Below are 27,180 nucleotides of genomic sequence, written 5' to 3'. Positions count from 1 at the left end.
CCCCCTCCCCGCATGACGCGCCCATCGTAACTTAGAGGCTCGTGGGGAAGGTGCTTAAGAGGAGTCTGCAGTAAGATCTTGCCAGTAACGACCTCGACAATAAGGTTTTTGGCAATAACCTTAAGTTAGAATAGATACCCAGTTTCTGTAATAATGTTCGGATTCTCATGAATGATGGTTATTTCGCGAATGTCAAGTTGTTATACTGCCAATACGTCCATAACAAGATGAGGAATGAAACAGACAAACAAGAAGTGATGAAGGTAACTGCCGAAAATGTGAGCAGTAACAAGGAGGAGATGGAGGATCCTCCCCTCACCACCTCCTCTGACTCGCCCGCCACCATCCTCTTCACCTCCACTGCCCCACCTGACTCACCAGCCGCCTCTTCCTCCACCTCCACAGCCCCACCTGACTCATCTGCTTCACCTGGCATACCTGTAACCCCCAACATAATGACCGTTGCTGCATTCTGGAGGGAATATAACATTTGACAGGCCATAAATTTCTTCGTCAAAGCCTGGAATAATACAGCACTGGCAACCGTTAAACAGGCGTGGTGCAGTGGGGGTACTCTAAGTGTGTTGCCGTGCCTCAGAACCCCTGTTATTAAAGTCCATGAGGCCTATTGTCTTCTGTTGTTAGGGTGACTGACCATATTTTTGTTGTTGTAGCTGTTTCTGTAGTGTATATCTGAAAAATTTTCCCATTATTATGTCTCTAAGGGTAAAAAAATGCCAAGGTATGAAGGGGTACTGCCTATATTTAATTTTTCCCATAAGATTATGTATTCACAGTGCGCGAGGACCAGGACTGCCCGTGTGAACTTACTGTATATATATATTTTTTAAGGAAAAGTATGGGGTTAGCAGAACCAAGTCCTCTATTTTCCTTGTAAATATACTGTATGTCATATTTAAGCATTAACTCAATTCAGGATAAAATTCTGCCTGATCTGTCTCATGCTGTATGGAGACTGTACTGTATCAGGCCTGTTTTACTGGTGATGTTATTGATGGTTGTTCCACATTCACCCCTTGGCTTTCCTTGCTTTTTGGATTCTACTTTCACCCATCCCAGGTATAAGAAAAAAAATAATGTCATAGATATACGATAATTCAAATAATGGTGTACTTCCAGGAGAGAATGCTGATCGGTACATGAATCAAGACCCTGAGTTCAACAAGAGATCAGCAATCAAGCAGGTTGCCTCTGGCCGCTTTGGTGTCACTGCTGCATATCTTGCTAATGCTGATGATCTGCAAATCAAAATGGCCCAAGGAGCCAAACCAGGGGAAGGTGGTGAATTGCCGGGATACAAGGTTAGTTTAAGGAATTTTTGACACGTTTGTATTCAGAGCATGTCACATTATGTTCATAATGCTACTCTGTGATAGACCTCTGAAGATACTCTGGAAAAAAAAATTAAATCATTGTCTCTCCTCCATTTTTTCAGTTTAATGAGTTTGGAACATAAAGTATGTAATGAAGTAATTCTGCAGTAATCATGTTACAGGTAAAAGGATACAGCTTTTGATTTGCTGTTTAAAATGAATTGCATAACATTTCAGCATACAGTAATTGTTCAAGATCAGCTATACTGTAGGTGGAAGAAGCTTTTGTTGACAGTAAATTTCTAAGGTAGTGAATAATTGGAAATTAAAATAATTTAGCTGATAAATGCAGATGATGCTGTGTTGCTTGCAAATGCTGAATGGGATCTTTGCAGACTACATCAGAATTTTTTTCACGTCTGTACTTGGTGAGCTCTTAGTGAATACAGGGAACAGTAAAGGGATTGTTTTGTAGAGATTCTTTATGTGCTATAATGGTAGAAGTGATAGTTAAATATGTTCAGGAAGTGGAGAGTTCAGTAGCTTAGGGGAATAATTTGGCTGGTACTATGCAGAATACAAAAATGTATTGAGTATAAATGCTGAAAAGGTTGCATGTGTCAGCAACTATTTTAACTTTTAGATGTAAGACTTTGGTATGGTGTGAACTGAATCCCAGAGTGTCACTTTTGTATTCCAGTAAACACTGTTAGGTAAGTATCTGTAGCATCTGTATCATAAATCAGTTATTGCTGATCTAATAATGTTAGTTCAAGGTGTATCACATAGTTCTATCCCTGCAGGTAACTGAGGGCATTGCCAAGACTCGCCATTCAGTGCCTGGTGTTGGATTGATTTCACCACCGCCTCATCATGATATTTACAGTATTGAGGACCTGGCCGAGCTTATATATGATCTTAAATGTGCCAACCCAAATGCTCGCATATCTGTCAAACTTGTGTCAGAAGTTGGAGTTGGTGTGGTGGCATCAGGTGTGGCTAAGGTAAGAGAGGATATTGGTTGAGTATTGGTGTTTCACACAGGCACATGTGTTCTGTACAGTGCTATGGTAATGGATATTTATTTTCCTTTCCTCTCCTCTATCCTTCTTTCCATCCATCCTCTTCTGTCTTTCTTTCCTTCATTCTTTCCTCTTACTTCTGCCTGTGGGTGACTCTACACAGAGTGACAAGCCAGATGGTTTCCTGTACACCAGGAAACCATTTACTCTGCTGGGTGGTAACCATAGAACCAAATTTTGGCCTCTGGTGGTTTAGTGGGTAATTATGGCACTCCAATCGGATTGAGCCGGTGAAGGTTTATATCCAAAGGGTGGTTAGGGTTTATTGTTCATGTAATGCCACTCAGGGATGAGTGAGGCTGGTCACTCTCATCTTAAATGTCAGGACCAACTTGCCTGGCCCCGGGCTCCTACGCTTCTTATGGGGGAATGCAGGATTAGATGACGATGGATGAATGAATGAACTGAAGTTTGATATTTTATTCTTATTATGGTACAGTGGGCTCACCTTTTATGCATTTATCATTTGTGTTGCCTTACATGCAGTAACCCAAAGCACTCCACATTCAGCATTTACACACAGCTGTACAGGCTGCGATAAACATTTGAGATACCTGCGAGGTGACGTATCGATCTCAGGATGCTGAAGTCATGACCTGGGTGCATGCTTACACCACCTTTGCATCCTTTCTCATTTTCCAACCCTTCCTCAAAATAAGTACTTCCCATTGGATTGTTAATAACGGCATTTAAATATAAAAGAGTGGGTGGTGAACTGAGTGAATGGAAGGCAAAGATTGATTATGTGAGTATGGATGAGAGAATGGGAAGGTATGCAATGGATGAAAGAGCATACAGAGGTTGGGGGAGTGGACTTTCTCACCACCAAGTGGTGGTAGTGAAAGTCAGGGTGCAAATGCGATGGATGAATAGAAAGAGGGGGACAGGAAGAAGCAGTCCATATAAGGAGGGTAGAAAAGTTGCAAAAGGATGGAAAAAAAGCAGAATATAAGAGAGAAGTGACGGGGAGCAGTTGGGTAAATATGATTTGGAGCAGATGGAGGAGGTGGAAGGTGTGTACAAGATATTCATAGAAGATATCTGTGCAGGATGTGAGGTGGTGTGTGGGAGGAAGAGAAGATGAAAGGGGATGCAAGGAATAGCATGGTGGAATGAAGAGGTGAGGTAAGCTGTGGTGCAAAAGAAGAAAACATATCATGAGTGGATGGGAAGGAGAGGCATGGGGAAAGTAGAGATGCAGAAGAGTGAGTTATATGAAAAGAAGAAGAGAGGTGAAAAGATAGTAAGATAGAGTAAGAAGAGAGTGGATGAGTGATTTTGAAGGAATTTGTGGGTAAACTGGAGGAAATATAAGAAAATGTTCTGGAAGAAGGTAAAGAGAGTTAGACAGGGTGATAAAGATGTTAGTAGGGGAGTGAAAGATAGATATGGTAGATTGATAATAGAACAGGGGAAAAAGTGAGCAGATGGAGGGAACACTTTAACCCGTAGGGTACGCAATTCTCCAGCCTCGACTGTCCCCCAGGATGCAAAAACAGGCCTATTTTTCGACTTTCTCGAAGGTTAAAAGTTTTATGCCCGATTTATAGAGCTTGAATTTACACACCTGAAAACGCAAACCCCACCCTCCTAGACCCAATAGTTACCGAACTATGGCCCGTCAAAGTTTATAATAGTTACCCTTCACTGCCCTGGCGAAAAAGAAAACACGCTGCTCGCACCTATTGTCTTCACGAAAATATGTACAAAAATCACCAGAATCAATATTTTTTGGAATGTATTGATGTTATAAACCACTGTAATGTGCTTAGAAAAATGTAAAATGGTACAGCCCCCCCCCCCATAATAAATGTGATAAATAGTAAAAATTATCCTCCCCTCCTCTCCCCTCCCCATACCTCCAATTCCCTCCCTTCCCTTCGCATCCCTCCCCTCCTCTTTCCTCCCCTCCTCTTTCCTCCCCTCCCCTTGCCTCCCCTCCCCTTGCCTACCTTCCCTTCCCCCCTCCCCTCCCCCCTGAGCTGTCAAATCTAGCTAGGGAAAATGGTCATGAACTCCCCAATAAAAATATGATAGAGTAAAAATTTTCCTTTCCCCATACCTCCAGTCTCCTCCCTCCCCTTCCCATCCCTCCCCTCCCCTTCCCATCCCTCCCCTCCCCTTCCCATCCCTCCCCTTCCCATCCCTCCCCTCCTCTTTCCTCCCTTCCCTTCCCTCCTCTCACCTAATCTCCCCTCCCTCCTCCTCTCCCCTCTGAGCTGTCAAATCTAGCTAGTTTTCGTTTCGTTTCTTTTCGTTTTTGAAGGCTCCATGTTTCCATGCGTCGGCATAAAGTAAAATTTCTTTTTCGAGTGGGTTTTGAATAAAGACAGCTAAAATAATTGTCTCGTGCATATCTGTATGCAAAGACACGAATAAATTACAGGTAATGATTCAAAAACGTGCCATAAAACGGAAAAAATACGCAATATTCGAGGCTGGGGAGGTAAAGATACTGCGTGCTAGGGGGTGGGGGTGAGGTTAGGGATTGGGGTTGGGGGTGGTGGTGGGAGGTGGTAAGGCTAGGAGGGGGAGTATAGGGATGGGAGCAGACCACCACCAGACACAAAGGAAGGGCCCCAGTGGAGTATGGGGACATGGAGGGAGATTAGGGGGGAAATACCCTCTCCCAGTCATGGGGGGATCCTCATGGGAGGGGAGGGATGCATGAGGAGGGTGTGGGAGTGGTTGTGGTGGTGGTGGGAAGAGCAGTGGGAGGTAGGGTAGCAACAAGGTAATGGGGTAGAGGGACGTGGCGAGAGGGAGGTGGGGGATACACCCCCCACCACCTTGGTATGGGCCTGGGTTCCCCCTCTGGTGTGTCCAACACTTAGTTCTGATTGGTTAGAAGCCATCTGTGTCACAGTTGGGGAGGAGCCAGCTGCTGCCAGTTTTTTGTGGATGTTGCACGATCGGTGTTGCTCATCCTTTTAAGAAATTGCGCAAAAAGCCCAATCGATGAGATTAGTACTTTAGGGGTTAATCATCATCTTCATCAAATCTTGTGTTGTCCCATGAGGAGAGTAGGAGCCCAGGGCTGGGCAAGTTGATTCTAACATTTAAGATAGGAGTGACCAGCCTCACTCATCCCTGAGTGGCATTACGTGAGCAATAAACCCCAACCACTCCTTGGATAAAAACCTGCACATGCTCAATGTGATTGGAGTGCCTTAACCTGCTGCGTCCCGTTGACATATATATACGTCCACACGTTTTGTCACTGTCAGTCCTGTTGACATATAAACGCGCATCAATTGCAAGGTTCCTAATTTGCACAATTTTCAATTTTTGCGTGTGATTTTTGGCACGTATACACGGGACACCTTCCTCTACAAGATGCCAGGCAGGGACAATGCCTTACCCCACATGACCTCCCCCCCCCCCACACGCCATTGTCTCGGCAATTCACCTGTTACCAGAGTAAAGACATGTCGTGCCACAGTATGAAATTCAGGGCCAGAGTAATTCCCCAATTGATGACAATGTGCAGGACAAAGTTTACGTAGCATTAGAGGAAGAAACAGTCAGAAATGATCAGGTAATGTCACCAAAATAGGTCAGGTGTGTTGATGTGTTTGGTGAGTGAAACAATGCTTATATTGCCTATATTACTGTGTGAAAACCAATATACTCTCATCCTACATGTAAATTCGTACCAAATAAATAAATAAATACCATTTATGAGTGGGGTGGAATAGTTACCCTCCCATAGAACTCGTTTTCTTTGGAGCCAGCCTGATAAAAAAAAAACAGTAAGATAAGGAGTACTGCTACCTATATCGAGCATTTTAAACCCCAGGTTAGTGATTTCTCTATGAATTTTTGATGTTTCTCACCAAAAGGGGAGGTTTGAGCCAAAAAAATTTTTTCCCAAAATTGGTTGGGATTGGGGGGAGTCAGTGGTGGAAAATCAGTCAGAACGGGGCGGGTTAATTACCCATTAAGCCACCAGGTGCCGTAATCTGGTTATATGGTTACCACCCAACTTAGTAAATGGTTTCCTGGTGTAGAGGAAACCATTTGCCTTGTCACTCAGTGTAGAGTCACCTGTAGGCATAAGGTAGAGGAAAGAATGAAGGAAAGAAAGACAGAGGAGGACTGAAAGCAGGAAGAGAGGAAAGGGTAGTCACCTGAAAGCAGCACTACATCGAGTGAGTGGATGGAGAGTGCCTCCTTCAACACTTGAAGGAACTGTTAAACATAGAGATTGGAAGTAATGCAAGTATCAGTGGCTGTGGAATGCCTGGAAGAAGGAGGGATGTGAGAAGAGATGAAGCATAATCAGTAGGATGAGAGTAGTGGAAGCAATAAAGGAAAGCCCCAGGAATTGATGGAGTGTGTGGTGAAGTGCTGAAGGATTGGGGAGATATAGTAGTAGAATGGATATGGAAGATGTGCAAATTGGCCTGGGAGGAAGGTAGAGTCGTGGAAGATTGGAAGTCGGGTATAATTATTCACCTGTACAAATGGAAAGGGGAAAAAGAAGTGTGTGGTAGTCACAGGGGCATTCATCTTCATAGAGTAATAGGAAATGTATATGGTAGGAGACTTATTGGCAGTGTTAGGGAAATAACAGAGAAATTAGTTGGAAAAGAACAGGGGGGTAAGGAAAGGAAGAGGTTGTGTTGATCAGATATTCATTCTTAGGCCTTTAGTAGAAAAGTTTCTAGAGAAGGGAAAGAAGTTGTATGTGGCCTTCATGGATTTGGAGAAAGCATATGACAGAGTGGATAGACAAGGAATGTGGAAAATATATGTTGTGGTGAGTATGTATGATGGTGCACAGGCAGTAGTGTGTGTGGATTTTAAACCGAGTAAATTTTTTTCTCGGTGTTGGATTGAAACAGGGATGCATCATATCTCCATGATTGTTCAGTTTGTACATGAATGGGTTTATAAAAGAGATACAAAGTAGAACAGTGGATGTTGGAGTGGCCCCAGTGAGAGAGAGTGATGTTTGGAAACTTCCTTTTCAGTTGTTTGTAGATGATACTGTATTGTTAAGTGAAGACGAAGGGGAGCTGCCGGACTTGGTGAACGAGTTTGGGAGTGTGTGTAAGAAATGGAATTTAAAGGTGAATTTAGGGAAGAGTAAAGTTATGGTCATTGAGAGAAATGAAGTCACTGAATGCACAGTGAGGTTGAATGATGAGGCAATGAGAAGTTTGAGTACCTTTAAGTACTTGGGTAGTGTGATGAGTAAGGATGGAAATTTGGAGGATGAATGGTAGGTGGGGACGCTCACCATCCACTCACTCGATGTAGTGCTGCTCTCGAGTGTCTGCCCTTTACTCTCCTCCATCTTTCTTTCCTTCCATCCTCGTCTGTCTTTCTTTCCTTCATTCTTTCCTTGTCCTTTTGCTTATGAGTGACTTTACACTCCCTCTTCTGTCTTTCTTTCCTTCATTCTTTCCTCTTCATTCTGCCTGTGAGTGACTCTACACTGAGTGATAAGCCAAATGGTTTCCACTAGGAAACCAATTATTATGCTGGGTGGTAACCACAGAACCAAATTTTGGTGCATGGTGGTTTAGTGGGTAATTACGGCACTCCAGCCGGATTGAGCTGGTGAAGGTTTATATCCAAGGGGTGGTTGGGGTTTATTGCTTATGTAATACCATTCAGGACGAGTGAGGCTGGTCACGCTCATCTTAAATGTAAGGACCAACTTGCCTAGCCCTGGGCTTCTCTTCTCATGGGGCAATGTAGGATTGGATAATAATGGATGGAGTTCTTAAAAGGGTACAACAAGGAAGAAAGGTTGCTGGTTCCTTGAAAGCAGTGATAAAAAATAGGGCAATGAGTACGGAAGTTAAAAAATGTCGCTGCATGATATTGTGATACCAACTCAAATGTATGGAAATGAAGCTTGGACCTTGTTGGAAGGACATAAGTCAAGAGTGAGTGCAGTGGGAATGAGTTATTTGAGAGGAGCATATGGAGTTATATAGACAGACTGGTAATGAGGAAGTTAAGGAGGATTGTGGTGTGGGTGTCGATATGATAGAAGGCATTAAGAGAAAGACATTGATGTGGTTTGGCCATGTGGAGAGGATGGAGAGTGAGAGACTAATGAGAAGAGTGTATGTGAGTGAGGTGGAGGGGGGGGAGGGAGGGGGAGGCTGAGGATGAGATGGAGGAATGGAGTGGAGAGGTATATGAGAAAGGGAGTGTGTGAATTGTGGGGAAGGCAGCAAAATGGTGGGGAACAGAGTGACGTGGTGACAATTTTGGGGGGGCCACCCCTTAAGAGATCAAGGCATCTCGCAATAAATAGATTCGTCATGTTGTGACAGCATTAAAAAAAAAAAAAATTATATACAGTATAAAATATTAAAGCTGGAGTGAGTTGAGGCTAGAGTGTACAGGCACCTCCCAGCTGCCACTTTCATCAGTGTCCCATTTCTGATGTACGTGGTTGTATATGTGCCTCTCGTACTTCCTACGTATCATTTGAGTAAAAGTTTAGGTAATTTTTTTTTTTTCCATACCCTCTTCAAAGCAATCATTATCCATGAAGTTAGGATCATTTGTATTGATTTGTGTCCAGGACTTAAACATTTTGTCATAAAAAAGAATGTGCATAGCTGGTACCTGCACAGATGTTCACTGGATGTCCTTATTACACTCATTTTTGATGTTAAATTGCCTGTAAATAATGTAGTGTGTAATATGCAATGCTGCTTTTTCACGTGTTGTGTTTGGGTGGGGCAAGATCAGGACTGAGCCATAATTTCTAACAGAAAGGATACACAGAATGCACACAGCTGGTACCTGCATTACCATTCACTCAGTGTCCTTATTCCATTCACTTTAATTTTATGTTGTCCATAAATACAGTAATGTGCATTATATGATGCTACTTTTCACGTGCTGTTTTGGCAGGAGCTAGAGTTGGACTGAGTCATAAAGGAAAGAATAAACAGTGCACATAGTGGGTATCTGCACAGTCATTCACTCAGTCTTTGTACATCTCTTTATTCCATTCTCTTTAATGTTACTATATATAATTTGCAGTATGTGATGCTGTTCTTCTTGTGTTGCTTGATGGGGCTTGACAGGACTAAGCATTGCTTCATGCATCCATGACCTAGTGTAGAACAGCTGATGCAACACACTCCATTAATGATGCAACTTGCATCATTTTTTAGCTTTTCTTTGCTTTATTTTGAATGGCGAGTTCATTGTAAATTCCAGGATCATATGATTGTAAGTTGCATCACTTCCCAACTTTTATATCATCATAAATCTGAATCATTTCAAAAGAGCCATCATAACTCGGATCCCCCATCTCCCAGTCAACTTAGTCATTTCTGTTACAGTCCCCCCTTCAGGTGAGTTTAAATTCAACTGTTATTGCCATTATTCTTGTACAGTCAGTATTTAACCCTTAAAGTACTAAGCTTGTCGATCGAGCTTTTTGAGCAATTACTTAAAAGGACGAGCAACGCTGATCGTTTAACATCCACAAAAAACTGGCGCAGGTGGCTCCACCCCAGCTGTGATGTAGATGGCTTCTAACCAATCAGAACTAAGTGTTGGACACATCGGAGGGGGGACCCAGGCCCATACCCAGGCAGTGGGGGGTGTACTGTATGCCCCACCTCCCTCTTGCCACACCCCTCTACCCCACTACCCTGTTACTACCCTACCTCCCACTGTTCTTACCACCACCAACACCCCTCCCACACCCTCCTCATGCATCCCCCCCCCCTCCCATGTGGATCCCTCCCATGTCCCCCCCCCAGTCATGTGGGGGGAAGGTATTTCCCCCCCTACCCTCCCTCTATGTCCCTGTACTCCACTGGGGTCCTTCCTTTGTGTCTGGTGGTGGTCTCCTCCCATCCCTCCATCCCCGTACACCACCTCCTGGCCTTACCACCTCCTCCCACCTCCCCTCACCCCCTAGCACGCAGTATCTTTACTTTCCCAGCCTCAAATATTTTGTGTATTTTTTACACTTTATGGCGTATGTTTTTGAATCATTATCTGTAATTTATTTTCGTGTCTTTGCATACAGATATGTACACCACAATTATTTTAGCAGCCTTTATTTGAAACCCACTCAAAAAAGAAATTTTATTTTATTATGCATGCAAGCATGTTGGAGCTTTCAAAAATGAAAGGAAATGAAACGAAACGAAAACTAGCTAGATTTGACAGCTTGAAGGAGAGGGGAGGATAGGTGAGGGGAGGGGAGGGAAGGGAAGGGGAGGAGAGAGGAGGGGAGGGAAGGGAAAGGGGAAGGGGAGGATAGGCGAGGGGAGGGGAGGGGAGGGAAGGGAAGGGGTGGGAGGGGAGGGGAGGATAATTTTTACTATTTATCATATTTTTATTTGGGGGGGTTCATGACCATTTTCCCTATCTAGATTTGACAGCTCGGCGGGGAGGGGAGGGGAGGGAAGGGAAGGGAAAAGAAGGGGAGGTAGGGGATTGGAGGGGTGGGGAGAGGAGGGGAGAATAATTTTTACTATTTATCATATTTATTTGGGGGGTTTGTCATCATTTTATTTTTTCCTAAGCACATTACTATGGCTTATAACATCTGTACGCACACAAAAAAAATTGATTTTGGTGATTTTCGTATGTATTTTTGTGAAGAAAACAGGTGCGAGCGGCAGTGGTGGGCAGCGCAAACGAAGATGGACCTTGCGCAAGCGCAATGCACAATCCACAGTTCACAGCCTTGCCAGTTTTACTTTTATCTGCATTTTCACAAGACGTTTTATTTAATAATTCAATATAGATATACAGTAGCATGTGTAATTCCTTACAAAAATGATTAAAACATATATTTAAATCAAATATCCACAGCCTAACAAATCAGGTTGTGGATATTTGATTTAAATAATGTTTTAAAGATTTTTGTATGGAATTGCACATGCTACTCTTAATAAATAATGTATTTTCAATTTATTATTATTTACTAATAATGATAATTTAAAAATATTAAAATACATTATCTCTGTTGAAGCATTTTAACCCCTTAACCGCGGGGCGTCACTTTCGTGACGCTCGGGCGCAATGGATCATACCGCAGTGCGTCACTTTTGTGATTCTGTGTTATTTTGAATTATCCTGGGCTTTCAAGTGGTGGCTTTTATCATCTATCAGTACTGCCAATGTCCAACTCCTAGTCAGCACTCCAAATCTCATCTGTACTCCCATCCATTGTTGACATTTTAGCGATTTTCCCCTGTTCCTGACTCCCCTCCCTACCTCCCCTCTATTACCCTGTCCTCTCACCTCCCCGGCCGCGCTGTGCTAAGCAAATCTCCCCTGGATTTTTCCACAGATTTCATCCATTGAAATAAGCCCTATGCCTTATACTGTACTTATACGAAATAATATATACCAAAAAAAAAAAATAAGGTAAGTGATAGTGGTATACACCAGGAATTGGCTAATTATCACCTGACAGCACCTCACATGCATTCATTCGCTAAATTACCACAGTAATTTCTCCTTTGAATTATGCCTTGTAATCTATTTCTGTAATAAAAATATATATCAGAACGGAAGGGAGAAGCCTAAGTGACATTTACATTCACCTGGAATTACCTATTTCTTTATGTATTGCCGAGATTTTCTACCAATAATTTATTAGCATGTAAGTTAGCAGCTGTCAGCCCCATTGTCACTGTCAACCTTGCCTTCTCAGATAAGCCGCGGCATTTAGTTCCTTTTCCTCCGCTGTGGTCAAAGCATGTCGCACTCGCGCCCCGCCATTTCTACCGCTTCTGCACCCATTGCAAAGGGCCCCTTGACCTCTACACCCAGAAAAACTCGTGAGAGAAGCAGGAAAGGACTAAGTGACTCTGCAGTGGAACATGAACTAGCGGAATTATCAGTGGTGATGATGGATAGTGATTTTGACCCTTCGGGGGATTCGTGTGATGATCCGGGTGAGGAAATCGTGCCAGAAAGTACTAGTACGAGTGCTTCAGTGTCCAAAGTTATCCCTAGCTCCAAGGGAAAGGAGCCGTCAGTGCAGCAAGGGAAGGAATTTGGGAAGGGAGTGAAAAGGCGGCGTGTTATTCCCGGAACAATGGCCCCGCGTGACCCAGCCCGCCATGAGTCCCGAGTTGATTCACCTCCCCGTTCCCCAAGCCCCACTTCACTCATTTCTTCCTCTTATTCTGCTGAATTATCTCCGGAGTCTTCATCGTCGGAGTCACCACCAGCATCAACAGTGAAGGCAGGCCATAGAGGAAGAGGTAAATCCCTGACCCGTAAAAGTAGAGTTGCTAGTAGAGTAAGGGCTGCTAGTGCTGTACGACAACCCAGGGTCAGTGCGAGTGACCTTGAACGTGGTAAATCTGCCTCACAGCCACCCACCACCCTCACCCACCCTACACCGCCACGACAGGGAATCCTGGACGCCTTTGCATGGACAGAAGGGTCCGATTTGGTCCCAGAACATCTAGATTTTGACGAGAGTTCCTCAGGAATACAGCCTGCCTTCACTCTTGATGTGGATGCTGAATGTGTGGACTTCCTTTTGGCCTTCCTAGATGACGAAGTCATGCAGCACATATGTGATGAGACCAACAGGTATGAATCACAGTGTGCTGCAAGTGGTACAGGTGCAGCCAAGATGCAACAGTGGTCCATGCTGGGAGTGCAGGAGCTCTATGTGTTCTTCGCTCTCATGCTTCTCATGCCACACTCAAAGAAGCATGAGTTGGAAGAATACTGATCCATGGACCCCTTACTACCCTTACCCACCTTCAATAAGTACATGGCCAGAGATTGCTTCCGGAACATCATGGGAAACCTGCACTTTGCCGACAACGATGTACCTTCCCAAACCGACCCACTCTGGAAGATCCGGGAGATTCTGAGCAGAATGAAGGATAAGTTTATGACATTCTTCCACCCCTTTCAGAAGGTTGTCATTGACGAATCCTTGGTTTTGTTCAGAGGACGTCTTAGGTTTGTGCAGTACATTCCAAGCAAACGCCATTGCTTTAGAATCAAGTTCTTTGTACTGTAAGACTGGGTACATCCTTGACTTCGTCATTTATTCATCCAACACTGTCGATCTGGATAAAACACACCCCCTTGGCTTCTCAGGCTTTGTAGTGAAAGTGCTCCTTGAAAGGTATTTTGGTGGGAATCATGTGCTGTATACAGACAACTATTATACAGCACTGAAACTTGCCAAATACCTTTCAGAGCATGGCATCGGCTCCTGCGACACTGTCAAGAGTAATTGTGCCCACTTCCCTAAATTCCCAGAGGCAGGAACCTCGCAACGAGGAGACGTGCACTTACGCAAGTCTGAGAAGATGCTGGCAGTACAGTGGCATGACAAGAGGGTCGTGCACATGCTCACCACCGTACATAAGGGGGAAATGACAGACAGTGGGAAGGTCGAACGTAGGACAGGCGAACCTGTGAGGAAACCTGATGCTGTGTTAGACTACAGTATCAACATGCTGCTGGTGGACAAGTCCAACATGATGATTGGAGAGATCGACTGCCTCAGGAAGAATACTAGGTGGTACAGGAAAGTTTTTCTGCATCTCATAGACATGACGATGCTGAACGCCCAAGCCACCCAAGTCCTTCTCCCTGAGGTTGTTCGCCAGGACTTGTGTTCAGCAGCTGCTGGAAAGATATGGTAGGGTGACAGCAGCAACTCCAAGGCGCCATCCAGTAACACTTCCCGACAGACTTGAGCAAAGGGCGTACATGGATCGGCACAGACTGGTGCAAATGCCTGCCACAGGCAAGAGGAAGGCTGCAATCCGCAGGTGCCAGGTGTTTGCACATACCACCCGAAGCACACCTGAGCACAAACGCACCTCTTGGCAATGCGCTGAGTGCCAGGTTCCCCTCTGTGTTACCTGCTTCTTTGATTACCACAGCCAGAAGCAGTTCTAAAAGTGCAAGTGGGAAAGGAAAGTAATGTGAAAATAATGTGTAAATAGCAAGCGAAAGCAATGGATGTACAGTACATATGATTGAACAGTGTAATATAGTTTTATGTTACTGAAAATGACAGTGAATAACATAGTGTAAGTAAAATAGAAGTGTAAATATTGAAAATACAATAGAAAATGTAAATAGAAATGTGAGTAATTAGTAATATAAGAATATGAGTACAAATACTTGATGTTATAACAGTGAAAGTGAATCCGTGGCTCTCTACGTGTTTTACTGAATGAAAAATTGAATGACTTCAGTGACAATAAACTAATACTACTGAAGGAAACTTATGGATAAAGACTCCAGATATATATAAGTGTTATATAGTAATAGAAATATAAAGCGTGAGGGGTTTTATGAATAATAAATGACAGAATACCAACAGTGAACTAGCGCAAGTGGGAAGGTCATACGCGCTTATAATTTTCATTGCTTTCACGGTGGGTTTTTTTTGGAGTATGGATCCCAAACTACTTGATGATCATAGAGTAGTGTTTATAGTGTTAATATCTGGCTGTGGTAATCATATTACGGGTTGTCGGGAAGTTTAAAGTGGAGACTTCGTTACCCAACTTCAGAGGTCTCCACAAGTCCTACGGTAATCGACAAAGGCTCAACAAACATCCCAAGAGAAAGCTGAAGGTATGTGCCATAAGCATATTTAATTTTAATATTCTAGGACTAATAACTGATTTTTGGCAAATATTTTTTGAGAGTCTGTCGGAGCCCGAATAACCCCACAGGACACGCAAAACATTGGGAAACATGCCTGCGGTGTAAGGGTTAAGAAATTCTACTACCCTTCGTTCCTCCAGCCAGAACCCTCACGACCCACCCGAGCCTCCCCCATCCCTTGTCCAGACATACAGGAAGCTCCCAAGACCACGTGTCCCTTGGACTGTGCAGTGTGCAATCCACAGGACAGGTGTGCAAGGCAGGTGCATAAGTGGAAATTTAGTTGTGCAAGCACAACTAAATTTTCACTTGTGCACCTGCCTTTCATGTGCAAAAGCGCAATATTGAGCATGGTCTCATTTGGTGCGCAATGCGCAATCGATATTCACCGGAGCGTAACGGTGCACAATTGCTCTTTGCGCAAGTGTTTGCACACCTGCCCAGCACTGGTGAGAGGTGTATTCTCTTTCTTGCCGGGTCCGTGATGGGTAACTATTATCAACTTTGACGGGCCATAGCTTGGTAACTATTGGGTTCAGGAGGGTGGGGTTTGCGTTTTCAGGTGTATAAATTCATGCTCTATAAATCAGGCATAAAACTTTTAATCTTTGACATAGTTGAAAAACAGGCCTGTTTTTGCGTCCTGGGGTGGTAGTCAAGGCTGGAGAATTGCGTACCCTACTGGTTAATATGCTTGGTGATGATCAGTATGTATGAAAATATTTAATGGTGGTACAGCTTTCAGGGTAATAATAAGGACATTGTAGAAAAAAAAGAATCACCCCATTATCTATATTATAATGCATCTTATGGTGCCACTCACGCAGTCATCATTCACATGGCTTGTCTCCCCCTCCCCTTCTCCCAGTTAATTGTGTAGACTATGAGTCCACTGTACTCTAGTAAATTTTGAAGAGAGGAAGTTAAGTGTTGGAAGGGGAAAAAAAAAAAAAATCCCTTTTCCCCCATAATCCATATTGTGGTGGATCTTATGGTACCATTTATGAGGTTGTCATTCATACAGCTTGTCTACCTCCCCCCCCACTCCCAGTTAACTGCATAAAGATTGAGTCCACTGTATTCAAGTAAATTCTGAAGAGAGGAAGTTAAGTGCTGGGAGGAGAGTATTTCTTGAATTGAGTGGCATTGTGAAAAGCTGAAATACGAGGTGCTACCCCAAATTTCCAGCAATTTGAACAGAGAGCCAACCGTCTGTAGTTTTGTCTTTTGCTGCTAGGATGAGTCAGCAGCATCCCTTGTGCATCAGTGTGGCCCTGGCCGTGTCTGTGAGCAGACGTGTTGTTGAGCTGCGCTTATTATTGTAGCGTGGTGTATTGGTGGTTTGGCGGTTTTGCAATGGCGGACCAATGACGCAGCAATGTCAGGTCGATATCCAAAGGAATGCTCACAAGGAATTCATCCCACCCAGTCAATCTGTCAGTGGAAAGTTGTACTGTAAAGTTTTGCAGCATCTGATGGAGAACATCCGCTGGAGACGTCCAGAACAGTGAAAGAACAAGGACTGGGTCCTGCATTATGACAAGGCCCCTGCCCACACATCGATTATTGTCTGGCAGTTCCTGGCTTCCACTAACACAATAGTCATACTCCACCCACCCTATTTGCCTGACCTTGCCCCCTGCTGCTTTTTCCTGTTTACCAAGCTGAAACTACGACTGAAAGGGCGTCAATTTGACTCGATTGAGGAGATCCAGACAGAATCGCAGGAGGTGCTCAAGACCATCATGTCTGAAGCCTTCCAGGGATGTGTGGACTTGTGGAAAAAAACTCTGGAACCGCTGTATACATGCCCAAGGTGACTACTTCGAAGGCGACAGTGAGAACTAGGAGGTAAGGTAACTTAATTTGTTGCGTTATTCAAATTACTGGACCTTTTTGGTAGCACCTCATATATGGAAGTGAGTATATGATGTATAAGTACTAGTTTTGAAACTTTCTAAAAGGGAGCAAAACTTGGGAACTGAGTCAGAGACCTGTCATGGATAAAAGTAATGGGAATGACTTATTAGGACACCTTCAAGCATTTGTAGGATTGGTGGTTTAAGCAACGGAGCAACATGTAGCAGGTCTAGGGTGTATGCTTAGGTGAGTTACAGTAGTGGATTAGGAGAAATGTACAGTACAATGATATGGTTTAGGTATATTCAAGGAAATCATGAAGATTAATGGTGAGGAAAGTTTTTAGGAGAAAGGTAATTGGTATTATCGGCAGAGGTAGGTAACTTGCACGTAAACATGAAAATGTTGGGGGGGGAGAGAGAGAGAGTGAGAATACCAAGGAGATACTTCACAATTGTTTGGGAGTGCACATCCAATTCACAGTCATTCTGGTGTTAGTAAGCTCCAATCAAAGTTTCTTATAAACTGCTCTACTGAAATGTTGTTAATAACATCCCTGGGGAGTCTGTTCCACATGGATCAGATCTTGTATGTGAAAAACTTTTCACACATGCTGGTGTTAAATCTTTTCAGTTCCAGCTTCCAACATGGTTGCATGTTGAATTTGTGTTTGAGACTAAACAGCTTTCTGTAGTAAATATTATCAAACCCATTGCATACTTTAAACACTTCAATGAGCTGACCTCGTAGGCTATGAGTTTCTGGCGAAAATAACCCCAGAGCCCTCAGGTGATCCTGGTAACTCGGTCTCCTGATGGATAGGATTAGTTTTGTAGCTCAAGCTTGAACTCTTTCAACGTCGTCTATGTCTTTCTTAAGTGTAGGTGACCAGAGCTGCACAGCATACTCCAGAAGCTGCCATGTTCATTAGCTATAGAGAGAAAGAACATTCTCTTTACCCCTATGATGAAGCTGCCTCTGTATGTAGCCTAGCAGTTTCTGGGTCTTTTTCTCTACTTCAATGAACAATAGATTACCACATCAATACACCTAAGTTGTTTTCCAAATCAGTCATCCTCAGAGTTCTCTCCAAAGGTGAATAATCTGACCGGAGAGTGTTACGAGAAGTTAGTACAGTAATCCCTTGGTTGTAGCAATTTTTTTTTATCACAGAGAGATGAAAATCCACACTCCTTCTGTTATAGCACATTTTTTGGCTAAAAAACATCAATATAGTAGGTCTGAGCTGGGCAGAGCCCAAGACTCTCAAACATTGGCACAGTGCATCAGAAAATGACATCACCACATAAGTGAGCTGTTTTCATTGGTCGGGAACTTTTTAGCCATTAGTACTTGTTTTTCATTGGCCCGCACCATCACAGCTGGGTTAGAATGTGAGTTTCATGAAGCGTTACCCACAGCCTGTAGTCATGAACAGCAGTATTCAGATTCAGTACTGTGTTTTCAATAATACACATTATAATACTCATTTTTGTGCATCATAAACTTGTGACATTAATATAATTACAGATAAAATACTCACATAATTTTAAAAGCACAAGAACTGTATACAACTGATGCTGGTTTGACCAACTTTTGTTAACAGCCAAGCTGTCCACTCGAGGTCACATAATTCCTCATGTTAGTTTAAGAAGCAGAATTGCCCTACTGATTCACTTCCTCTTCTCCTTGGTTGTTTTCTTTAGTATGTTAGTCATTTTTATGGTGGTAAATGACTATTTACTGATAGTTTTCTTTTCCTGTCTATCTGTCTATTGCCAGATGCCACAATCCTGTAAGGGGTGGCCATTTGACTTTGAGTTATTGGTTTTACAGGGAGGGGCACTAACCCTCCACCAACCCACTTGTTGACACGTAGGGAGCACGTATGGTTTGGTTATATGGTTACCACCCACAAAGTCCAGGAAGATTATGTCTGCACTGTTTCTGTCGGCCAGTTGTTGGTGCATCCAGTTGTAGTGGGCTAGCAGTTTTGACAAGCACGACCTGCCCTTTCGAAACCCATGTTATGTTTTGTTCATGGGGGGTTGTTTTCTAGGAAGATAGTTATTTTTTCCCTCACAATTTTTTCAAAGATTTTGGTTGGTGCATCCAGTCGTAGTGGGCTAGCGGTTTTGACAAGCATGACCTGCCCTTTCGAAACCCATGTTGTGTTTTGTTCATGGGGTGGTTGTTTTCTAGGAAGGTAGGCTTTTTTTTTTATCCCTCATTTTTTTCAGAGATTCTGATAAGATGTGAAGTCAGGGCAATTGGTTTGTTGTTTAAGGGTTTGTCCATGTCTCCACCATTATGGATGGGTGTGATTAAGGCTTGATTTTATATCTGGAGTATTATTCCAGAATCCACAGTTTCTCCACAGAGTGAAAATGGGTTCTGCGAGTGCTTCTTTGCGTTTCAGGAGCAATATAGCCAGCATACTGTTAGGTCCAGAGGCAGAAATTGGTGTCAGTTGACTGATTGCTTCTTTTGCGAAGTTAATGTTGTGAAGCGTAGGTAGGGTTGGTATGTGAAGAAGTACTTTGGGGAGTTTATTTTCCTTTCTTCATCTGGGTTGCTGAAGATGGCCTCATGTTGGTTTAAGAGCATGTTGCTCAGTTCTAGGGGATCTTCTTCCAGGATGCTGGTTGGTGACAAGAGAGGTCCAATTTGGGTCTTTGTCCTAGCAGATTTCATAGCATACCTGAAGAAGAATTTTGGGTTTCACTTTGTTTGAGAGTGCTTGGTTTTCTTCAGTCTGCCTTTAGTCTTCGTGGGACTGTTTTATTTTTCTTTCGATTTCTTTGATCTTGGCAGCTGTCACTGTTTCTCTATGGGTGCTTGTGGAGGAGTGATTGAGTAATTATGATTTGGAGCAGTTAGGGGACATGGAAAGTGTATGCAAGATATTTGCAGAAGAAATCTGTGTAGCATGTGAGGTGGTGTGTTGGGTGAAGAGAAGATGAAAAGGGGTGCAAGGAACAGCATGGTGAAATGAAGAGTTGAGACAGGCTGTAGCACAAAAGAAGAAAGCATATAGTAAGTGGATGAGAAACAGGGGTGTGGAGGAAGTTGAGAGATGGAGGAGAGAGTTATTTGTAGAGACGGAAGAGAAAGGTGAAAAGATTAGTGAGAGAGAGTAAGAAGAGAATGGATGTGGAATTTGGAAGGAATTTGAGTGTAAGGTGGAGGGAATGTAAGAAAATGTTCTGGAAAGAGGTAAAGAGAGTTAGAGAGGGTGTTAAAGAAGTTAGTCAGGGAGTGAAAGAAAGAAATGGTAGATTATGAGTGGAGAAGGATGAAAAAGTGAGTAGATGGAGAGAGCACTTTAAGGAATTGTTTAACATAGAGAATGAAAGTAATGCGACTGTAAGTGGCTGGGGAATGGCTGAGAGAAGGAGGGTTGTGAAAAGAGAGGAAGAAATCTGTAGGATGGAAGTTGTGGAAGCAATGAAGAAAGTCAAAATGGGGAAAGCCCCAGGAATAAATGGAGTGTGTGGTGAAATGCTGAAACATGGGGGAGAGATAGTAGTGGAGTGGATGTGGAAGGTGTGCAGATTGGCCTTTGAGGAAGTTAGTCTCGGAGGATTGGAAGTCAGGTGTAATTATTCCCGTGTACAAAGGAAAAGGGGAAAGAGAAGTGTGCGGTAATCACAGGGGCATTTATCTTGGTAGTGTAATAGGAAAAGTATATGGTAGGATACATATTGACAGAGTTAGGGAAATAATGGAGGAATTAGTTGCAGAAGAACAGGGTGGTTTTAGGAAGGGAAGAGGGTGTGTAGATCAGATATTCATTATTAGATTTTTTGTAGAAATGTTTCTAGACAAGGAAAAGAAATTGTATGTGGCCTTCATGGATTTAGAGAAAACATATGACAGGGTAGATAGACAAGGATTGTGGAAAGTATTAAGAATATATGGAGTAAATGGGAAATCGTTGAATGCTGTGAAGAGTATATATGAGGGTGCTAAGGCTGCAGTGCGTGTGGATAGTGAACTGAGTGAATTTTTCTATTTGAAGGTTGGATTGAAACAGGGATGTGTCATTTCTCCATGGTTGTTCAATCTGTATATGGATGGGGTTATAAAAGAGATAAAAGGTAGGGCAGTAGATCTTGGAGCAGTCCTGATGAGAGGGCAGTGTTTGGAAACTCCCTGTACACTTGTTTACAGATGATACTGTGTTATTAAGTGAAGACGGTGGGGAGCTGCAAGGCTTGATGAATGAGTTTGCGAGAATGTGTAAGAAACGAAATCTAAAGGTGAATGTAGGGAAGAATAAAGTTATAGTCTTTGAGAGAAATGAAGTCACTGAATGTAGAGTGAGGTTGGATGAGGAGGAAATGGAAAATGTGAGTGTATTTTAAGTACTTGGGTAGTGTGATGAGTAAGGATGGAAGTTTAGAGAGTGAAGTGCTTGAAGGAGTACAACAAGGAATAAAGATTACTGGTTCCTTGGAAGCAGTAATAAACAGGGAAGTCAGCATGGAAGTGAAAAAGTTAGTGCATGACAGTATTGTGATACCAACTCTAAAATATGGAAGTGAAGCTTGAACCTTGTTGGCGGGACACAAGTCAAGTGAGAGAGCAATGGAAATGAGTTATTTGAGAAGAGCATATGGAGTCATTTGGAGAGACAGACTGACAAATGAGGAAGTGAAGGAACATTATGGTGTGGATATGGATGTGATAGGAAGCATTAGGAGAAACACCCTGCGGAGGATTGGCCATGTGGAGAGGATGGAGAGTGAGAGACTGACAAGGAGAGTGTATGTGCGTGAGGTGGAGGGAGGGAGGGGGAGGCCAAGGATGAGATGGAGGGGTGGAGTGATGAGACATATGAGAGAGGGGGGTGTGAGCTGGGAGTAGGGTAGAGAAATGACAGGGGACAGGGCAACATGGAGGCAATTAGTTTGTGGCCACCCCTTATGGGATGAAGGCGTCTTGCAGTGGATAGATAGATAGCTGGTGGTTTCTTTCAGTTTCTTGTTTGGCACTGTTCTTTTCCCATTAACCCGTGTTGTGCCAGTACTGTTTTGAAACAGTCTGACATACTTCCACGGCCAGTGCCAGTGCCGTTTTAAAACAGTCTAAAATAAAGAACTTTACTGGGACCACATTTTTCAAGATTTGCGGGTAAAAATTGGCAGGCATGTAAGGTAACTGCTCCTCTAACATCCCCCAGGCTGTTAAGGCCATACACTCACTCACTTCCCCCCTCACTCTCCCTGTGTGCCTCACTCAGTGCTGTACATAGTGGAAGCATTTTGTAATTATTTTCATGCAAGTGGTAAGTTGTAAATATTTTCTTGTAAGTGTAAGGACTATAGAGTGAAGTCAAGTTGTAAATACCTTCTTGTAAGTGCCAGGACTGTACTCAGTGAAGTCAGGTTGTACCTATCTTCAAGTAAGTGTAAGATAATGCATTCACAGTGAGAAAGACATGCAAATTGTGATAGATGCTGAAGTAATAAGTAATCAGAAAAGTGTACTGAACATTGCTATACCTTCCCAGCATAAATACCTGAGTATACCCTACATAGAAAATGGCTTTCTCTCACGTATGTAGTGAGCGTGAGAGAGTGGCTATACCTGTATATGAGCATGCTGGACTCAATAAAACCCATTTCTGAACCTCAGTGAGCATTTTAACGGCAAAATTCGTTGTTTCCACATCAAAATCTATCATTTTAGCAAAAAAATAAAAAAAATAAAAAAAATAAGTCGAAAAATGGCCGGCACTGGGGTGATTCATAGGGCTAAAAATAGCCAGCATGCGGTGAGTTAAGGTTTTTCTGTCCCATGGTATAATGTGCTGGCATGTCTTAGGTTTCATTTTGAGAACATTTAGGAGACAGGGTTCAAGTGATTCCAGTGAGGATGCCTAGTTGATGGGTGGGATTTTTGTCTGGTAAGACTTCATTCCAGTTTACCTTATTAAGGTGTTAAATTATATTTTCACACTCTGCTGCTTCACTGAGGAATTTAATCTCGTGGAACTGGTTCTGTTGCACCAGTATAGTTGAGTTTTTTGTGGGTGTATGCATTTTGGGTAATTTGTGTAGACTGTGATTAGCTTGTGGTCAGAGTAGATGGCTTTTTCCACATCGTAATTTGAGACTAGTTGTTTGTTATTGAGAAAGAGGAGATCTAGGATGTTGTCCTTTCTTGTCAGTTTTGTTATGAGTAGATCTAGGAAAATCTTTTCACTTAGCTTCACTAGCAGATTGACTTGTACTTGCTCTTCCCGTGTCCCTCTAGATATCTTGTTCTGTGGCCATTGAATTATGGGGAAGTTGAAATCATTGGTTATGAGGATGTCTGGCATTGATGATGGAAGTTCGCCTACGGTGTTGATTATTTTTTGGACAGCCTTTTTAAAGTTCTCTGGGTTGAAGAGTGGGGGGCACTATATGTTTATTAGGACAAGGCTGAGCCTGCTTATGTGGGAAATAGTAGGAGACTAGGGTTTTGGTGCAGCTGCTAGGTCATTTCTAGTATATGTTATGACTCCTCCGTGGGTTCGATTTTCATGATCTCTTCTGAAGGGTGTATAGTTTTCTAGTGTTATTTCAGCGTTTTCTATGTTTGTGCCTGCGTGAAATTCGGTGAGCATTAGGAATAGGAAGTTATTTTTGTTTGCAAGGTCTGTGAGAAAGGGGACTTTACATTGATTGCATGTGGGGTACAGACTTTGTATGTTTATTTGAGGGCATGTTCTAATGAGTTTTGTTCATTGCCTTCAGCTGAGGGAAAGCTGGGTTGTCCTTCCTGGCAGTTTGTCTTCCCATCAGGTAGTTTGACAGCATGTACCCTTGGGCTTCTATTGTCTTCATTAGGGAGTCTATAGTATAGTTGTTTGCAGTCCTTTAACACAATCTAAAAAATGCAGGTGAGTTTTCATTTCCAGGGTTGGGTTGTCCATTGTTCTCCTTGCTCATGAGGGAGTGGCTTGGGCTGTGAGGACCATGTTTCATCCCTGTGCCATAACTAGTGTCGGTGGCGTGTTCTGGAAGTTGAGGGTGAGGCTCTGGGGCCAGGCAAGGTTGATCTTATGGTACTGATGGTGTTGTTGGACTTGGGCCAGGATTTTTGTATTGGCTGCTCTGGGTTGTTTGGTACCTTCAGGTTCCTCGTATGTGTGGGAAGGTACAGTCTTTGTTTAGGCATTCTTGTTTGTAAACTGAGTCTTGGCATAGTACTGGGTGGTACATCATACAGTTTTGACCAAGTTTACAACCTAGTTTTGAATTTGGCCTATGGTCTGTTAGTCCTCTACATGCTCTGGGATGGCTGTACTCACAGTCTCTTCCGGCTTGTTCATGCCTACATGTGCCATTTTGACAGAAGTTGCAGATGAGGGTTTGTTTTGTTCGATTGATTATCTTGGTCCTGATGGCAGTGTGTGGCTGAGTGTTTGCCTTGACTTGAGTGGAGTTTTGGGTGGGTGTTGGGTTTTGTGTTTGTTTGAAGGTATGAGTTGAGTTAGGCTTATTGGGGTGGTTTACTTTAGCCTGGGTTTGGCTTTGACTTCCTTTATATGCATTTTCAGTTTGTTTGTCTCGATGGCTAGGTCATGGGTTAGGGTCAGTAGTACCTGTAATGGGCCTCTGGAACTGGCTAGAGTGTGGAGACATGGTTTGGGACTGGCTACATGACGAAGTCGCTGTTTGATTTAGCTGCTAAGGTCAATATATGTAGGTGAATCCCCTATGCCAAGCTCTAGCACATTTTGGCTTCTTACGGATTTAGCTTCCTCAGGCCCTACTGAGTTGTTGATACTGGTACTTACATTTTGGGCATTTTCTGTAAGTTTGTTCTTTTGCACCTGATTGCCTGCTGGATGTCGTTGGTTGTCGTACCCCTCTCACTGTCACTTTGTATCTTTGTGGTAAAGAACATTTCATGCGTGTATTTTCTGGTGAATTTAATGAATCCTAGTAGTGGTAGAGTGGCAGTTGTGTACAGGAATAATGGATCCATTTTTTGCAGTTGTCACTCATCGTGGAGTTCAACATATCGTTCCCCAGACAACATGTGGCACACGTGGTGTTGTTTGTTTGGGTCAAAGCAGTGGCCATTTTCACTTCTGCGTTCATGTGGTGATAGGGTTTCTTAGTTGATTTTCTTCTCTTTTTCACATGTTTGTTAATTATTTGTTAAATTATTTCGTAACACGGAACATGGTAGTGTTGTGAGCACTCATGTGGAGTACAGTATTTGGTTATCTAGACAGGTAGGTCCTTGATAAATGGGTGATATTGTAAGAGTGGTGTAAACAAAGTCAGAGACGTCTGATGTGGTCCTCTGTCTGCCTTGAAGTTTTTTCTAATTCTGCCGAGTAAACATTCAAGTTCATCTTATTTTTCACACTTTGTTGACAGTTTTAGTTTAATTCAGTGGTATTTGTTGTATATTCTGCGTGTGATAGGCAGTTTATAGGATAACTGTCTGTATATATGGGTGTTTTTGAACAGAGCCAGAGCTTACCCCAGTCTAAACTTTATGACATTAATCATTGAAGATGGGTGGAGGTATTTTTTTAGGGAGGGGGGGGGGGAGTGCCTCAAGTGTCACAAAATATTGGAATAGAAATGAGAGTACAGTATTTATATCTTTTGAAGCTCTTGTGTTAGCCATTTCAGTGTCGAATAAGTAGTTCTTGGCATATGCAGGGTAAAGCTGAGCACATCACCATCTCTGGCCATGATGGTGGAACTGGAGCCAGTAGCTGGACAGGCATCAAGAGTGCTGGGCTGCCTTGGGAGCTAGGCATTGCTGAAACCCACCAGACACTGGTCCTCAACAACCTTAGATCACGTGTCATACTCCAGGCTGATGGACAGATACGATGTGGTCAGTAAACTGTTCTGATATTTCCGTGTTTATATAATGGCATGGCTGTAGAGTTTTTTTTTTGTGTGTGTGTGTATGACTTGTGGTAACTTGTAAAATAACTTCATCTTATATATATATATATATATATATATATATATATATATATCTGTCTATCTGGAAATCAAGGAAGAGGTGTCTGTCCCATAAAGCATCAAAAAGTGTGCTGGCTGCAGGTTTGGACGTGGTGATGGCTGCCATTCTGGGTGCTGATGAGTTTGGGTTCAGCACAGCACCTCTGATAGTGATGGGATGCACCATGATGAGGAAATGTCACCTCAACACTTGCCCTGTTGGTATTGCCACGCAGGACCCAGTGCTCAGGAAGAAGTTTGAGGGCAAACCAGAACATGTTGTCAACTACTTGTTCATGTTGGCAGAAGAGGTACAGTAATTTTAAGTTTTAATTTGAATACAAATTTGAACAATTCATTCATTTACTATACTACAGGTATAACAAATGTATTCATCCACATAAAGTAACATACAGATGTACTGCCCATTATAATTTTTTGTTCCACCAGCATTTTGGTATTGTCACTATGTATTTCCCATGACTTTTATGACAAATCTTTTAAATTAATGAAGGAATAATGAGCAGATGTTGGCACTGACATTAAATTAGCAAATACAGAAAGTTTACATTACAGTCGACTTGGGTAATTCATGGTTATTTTAGTCTTGATACCTACCGTGCCTTAGAAATTCCATGAATTATAATTAACATAACTTAAGGGGAAAATTACTTTTGAATCTAACCTCTCAGCAGAGTTGTCCCCTACCGCCATACTTACACCTGACTAGTCACTAGCGAACACTAACACCTTTTAAGTCAATATGTAATGCATGTATTTAATGGGAATGAACAATAGCGTAAGGTTCTTATGTAACTCCGACTGACGACGATGAACGGGGAGGGACAGGAGTTCCAAGGCTTTCAGCTTGAGGCAAGCATGGTAGTAGTTGGGACAACAGGATGGACTAGTACACCCGCTTGCCTCTAGGCATGGGTAGGAAGCGCTGTGGTTAGCTTGTCATTCTTGACTATGATTGGCTTCTGGCCGCAAGTAGCATAAACGATGCTGTGACCTGGAAAACTTCTCAGAAACGAGTCACTCGGGACAGCGACCTCAGCTGTCAAGTACTGTAGATCATATTGGTTACTGCAGCATACAAAGCTATCTCGGTTTGGCTGGAAAAGCACTGTGAATTAGAAAACCGTGACTAACAAACCCGTGATACAGTAGATGTGAGTTAACTGTATATGGAAAAAGTAGGACAGTGTAAGTATTTCGTTTGATATATGACCGTTTGTCCCATTGCAGTCAAACCTACTTGATTGCTGGTTTCATTATTGCAGTTCTTGATCATGATGTTATCATAAAATTCATCATCTTCAG

The 27,180-nt window shown here is 42.8% G+C and overlaps 1 protein-coding gene across 1 annotated transcript in view; it reads left to right on the top strand.

The window, feature by feature from the left end:
- The window catches only part of LOC145413616 (uncharacterized), a 569,601-nt gene that overhangs the window by 357,614 nt on the left and 184,807 nt on the right, over nt 1-27,180 (top strand). The window contains exons 21-24 of the mRNA XM_080283270.1: nt 1,141-1,322; nt 2,138-2,338; nt 25,561-25,741; nt 25,957-26,165. Coding sequence (XP_080139396.1) covers nt 1,141-1,322; nt 2,138-2,338; nt 25,561-25,741; nt 25,957-26,165 — 773 coding nt within the window. The remainder of the gene's footprint in view (nt 1-1,140; nt 1,323-2,137; nt 2,339-25,560; nt 25,742-25,956; nt 26,166-27,180) is intronic.

This window comes from Coenobita brevimanus, chromosome 97, assembly GCF_032717465.1.
Source record: "Coenobita brevimanus isolate Jiangsu-jjx chromosome 97, ASM3271746v2, whole genome shotgun sequence".
In the NCBI taxonomy this organism is placed as follows: Eukaryota; Metazoa; Arthropoda; class Malacostraca; order Decapoda; family Coenobitidae; genus Coenobita; species Coenobita brevimanus.
The sequence above is the reverse complement of the archived record's forward strand: the minus strand, read 5'-3'. Positions and strand labels throughout refer to the sequence as shown.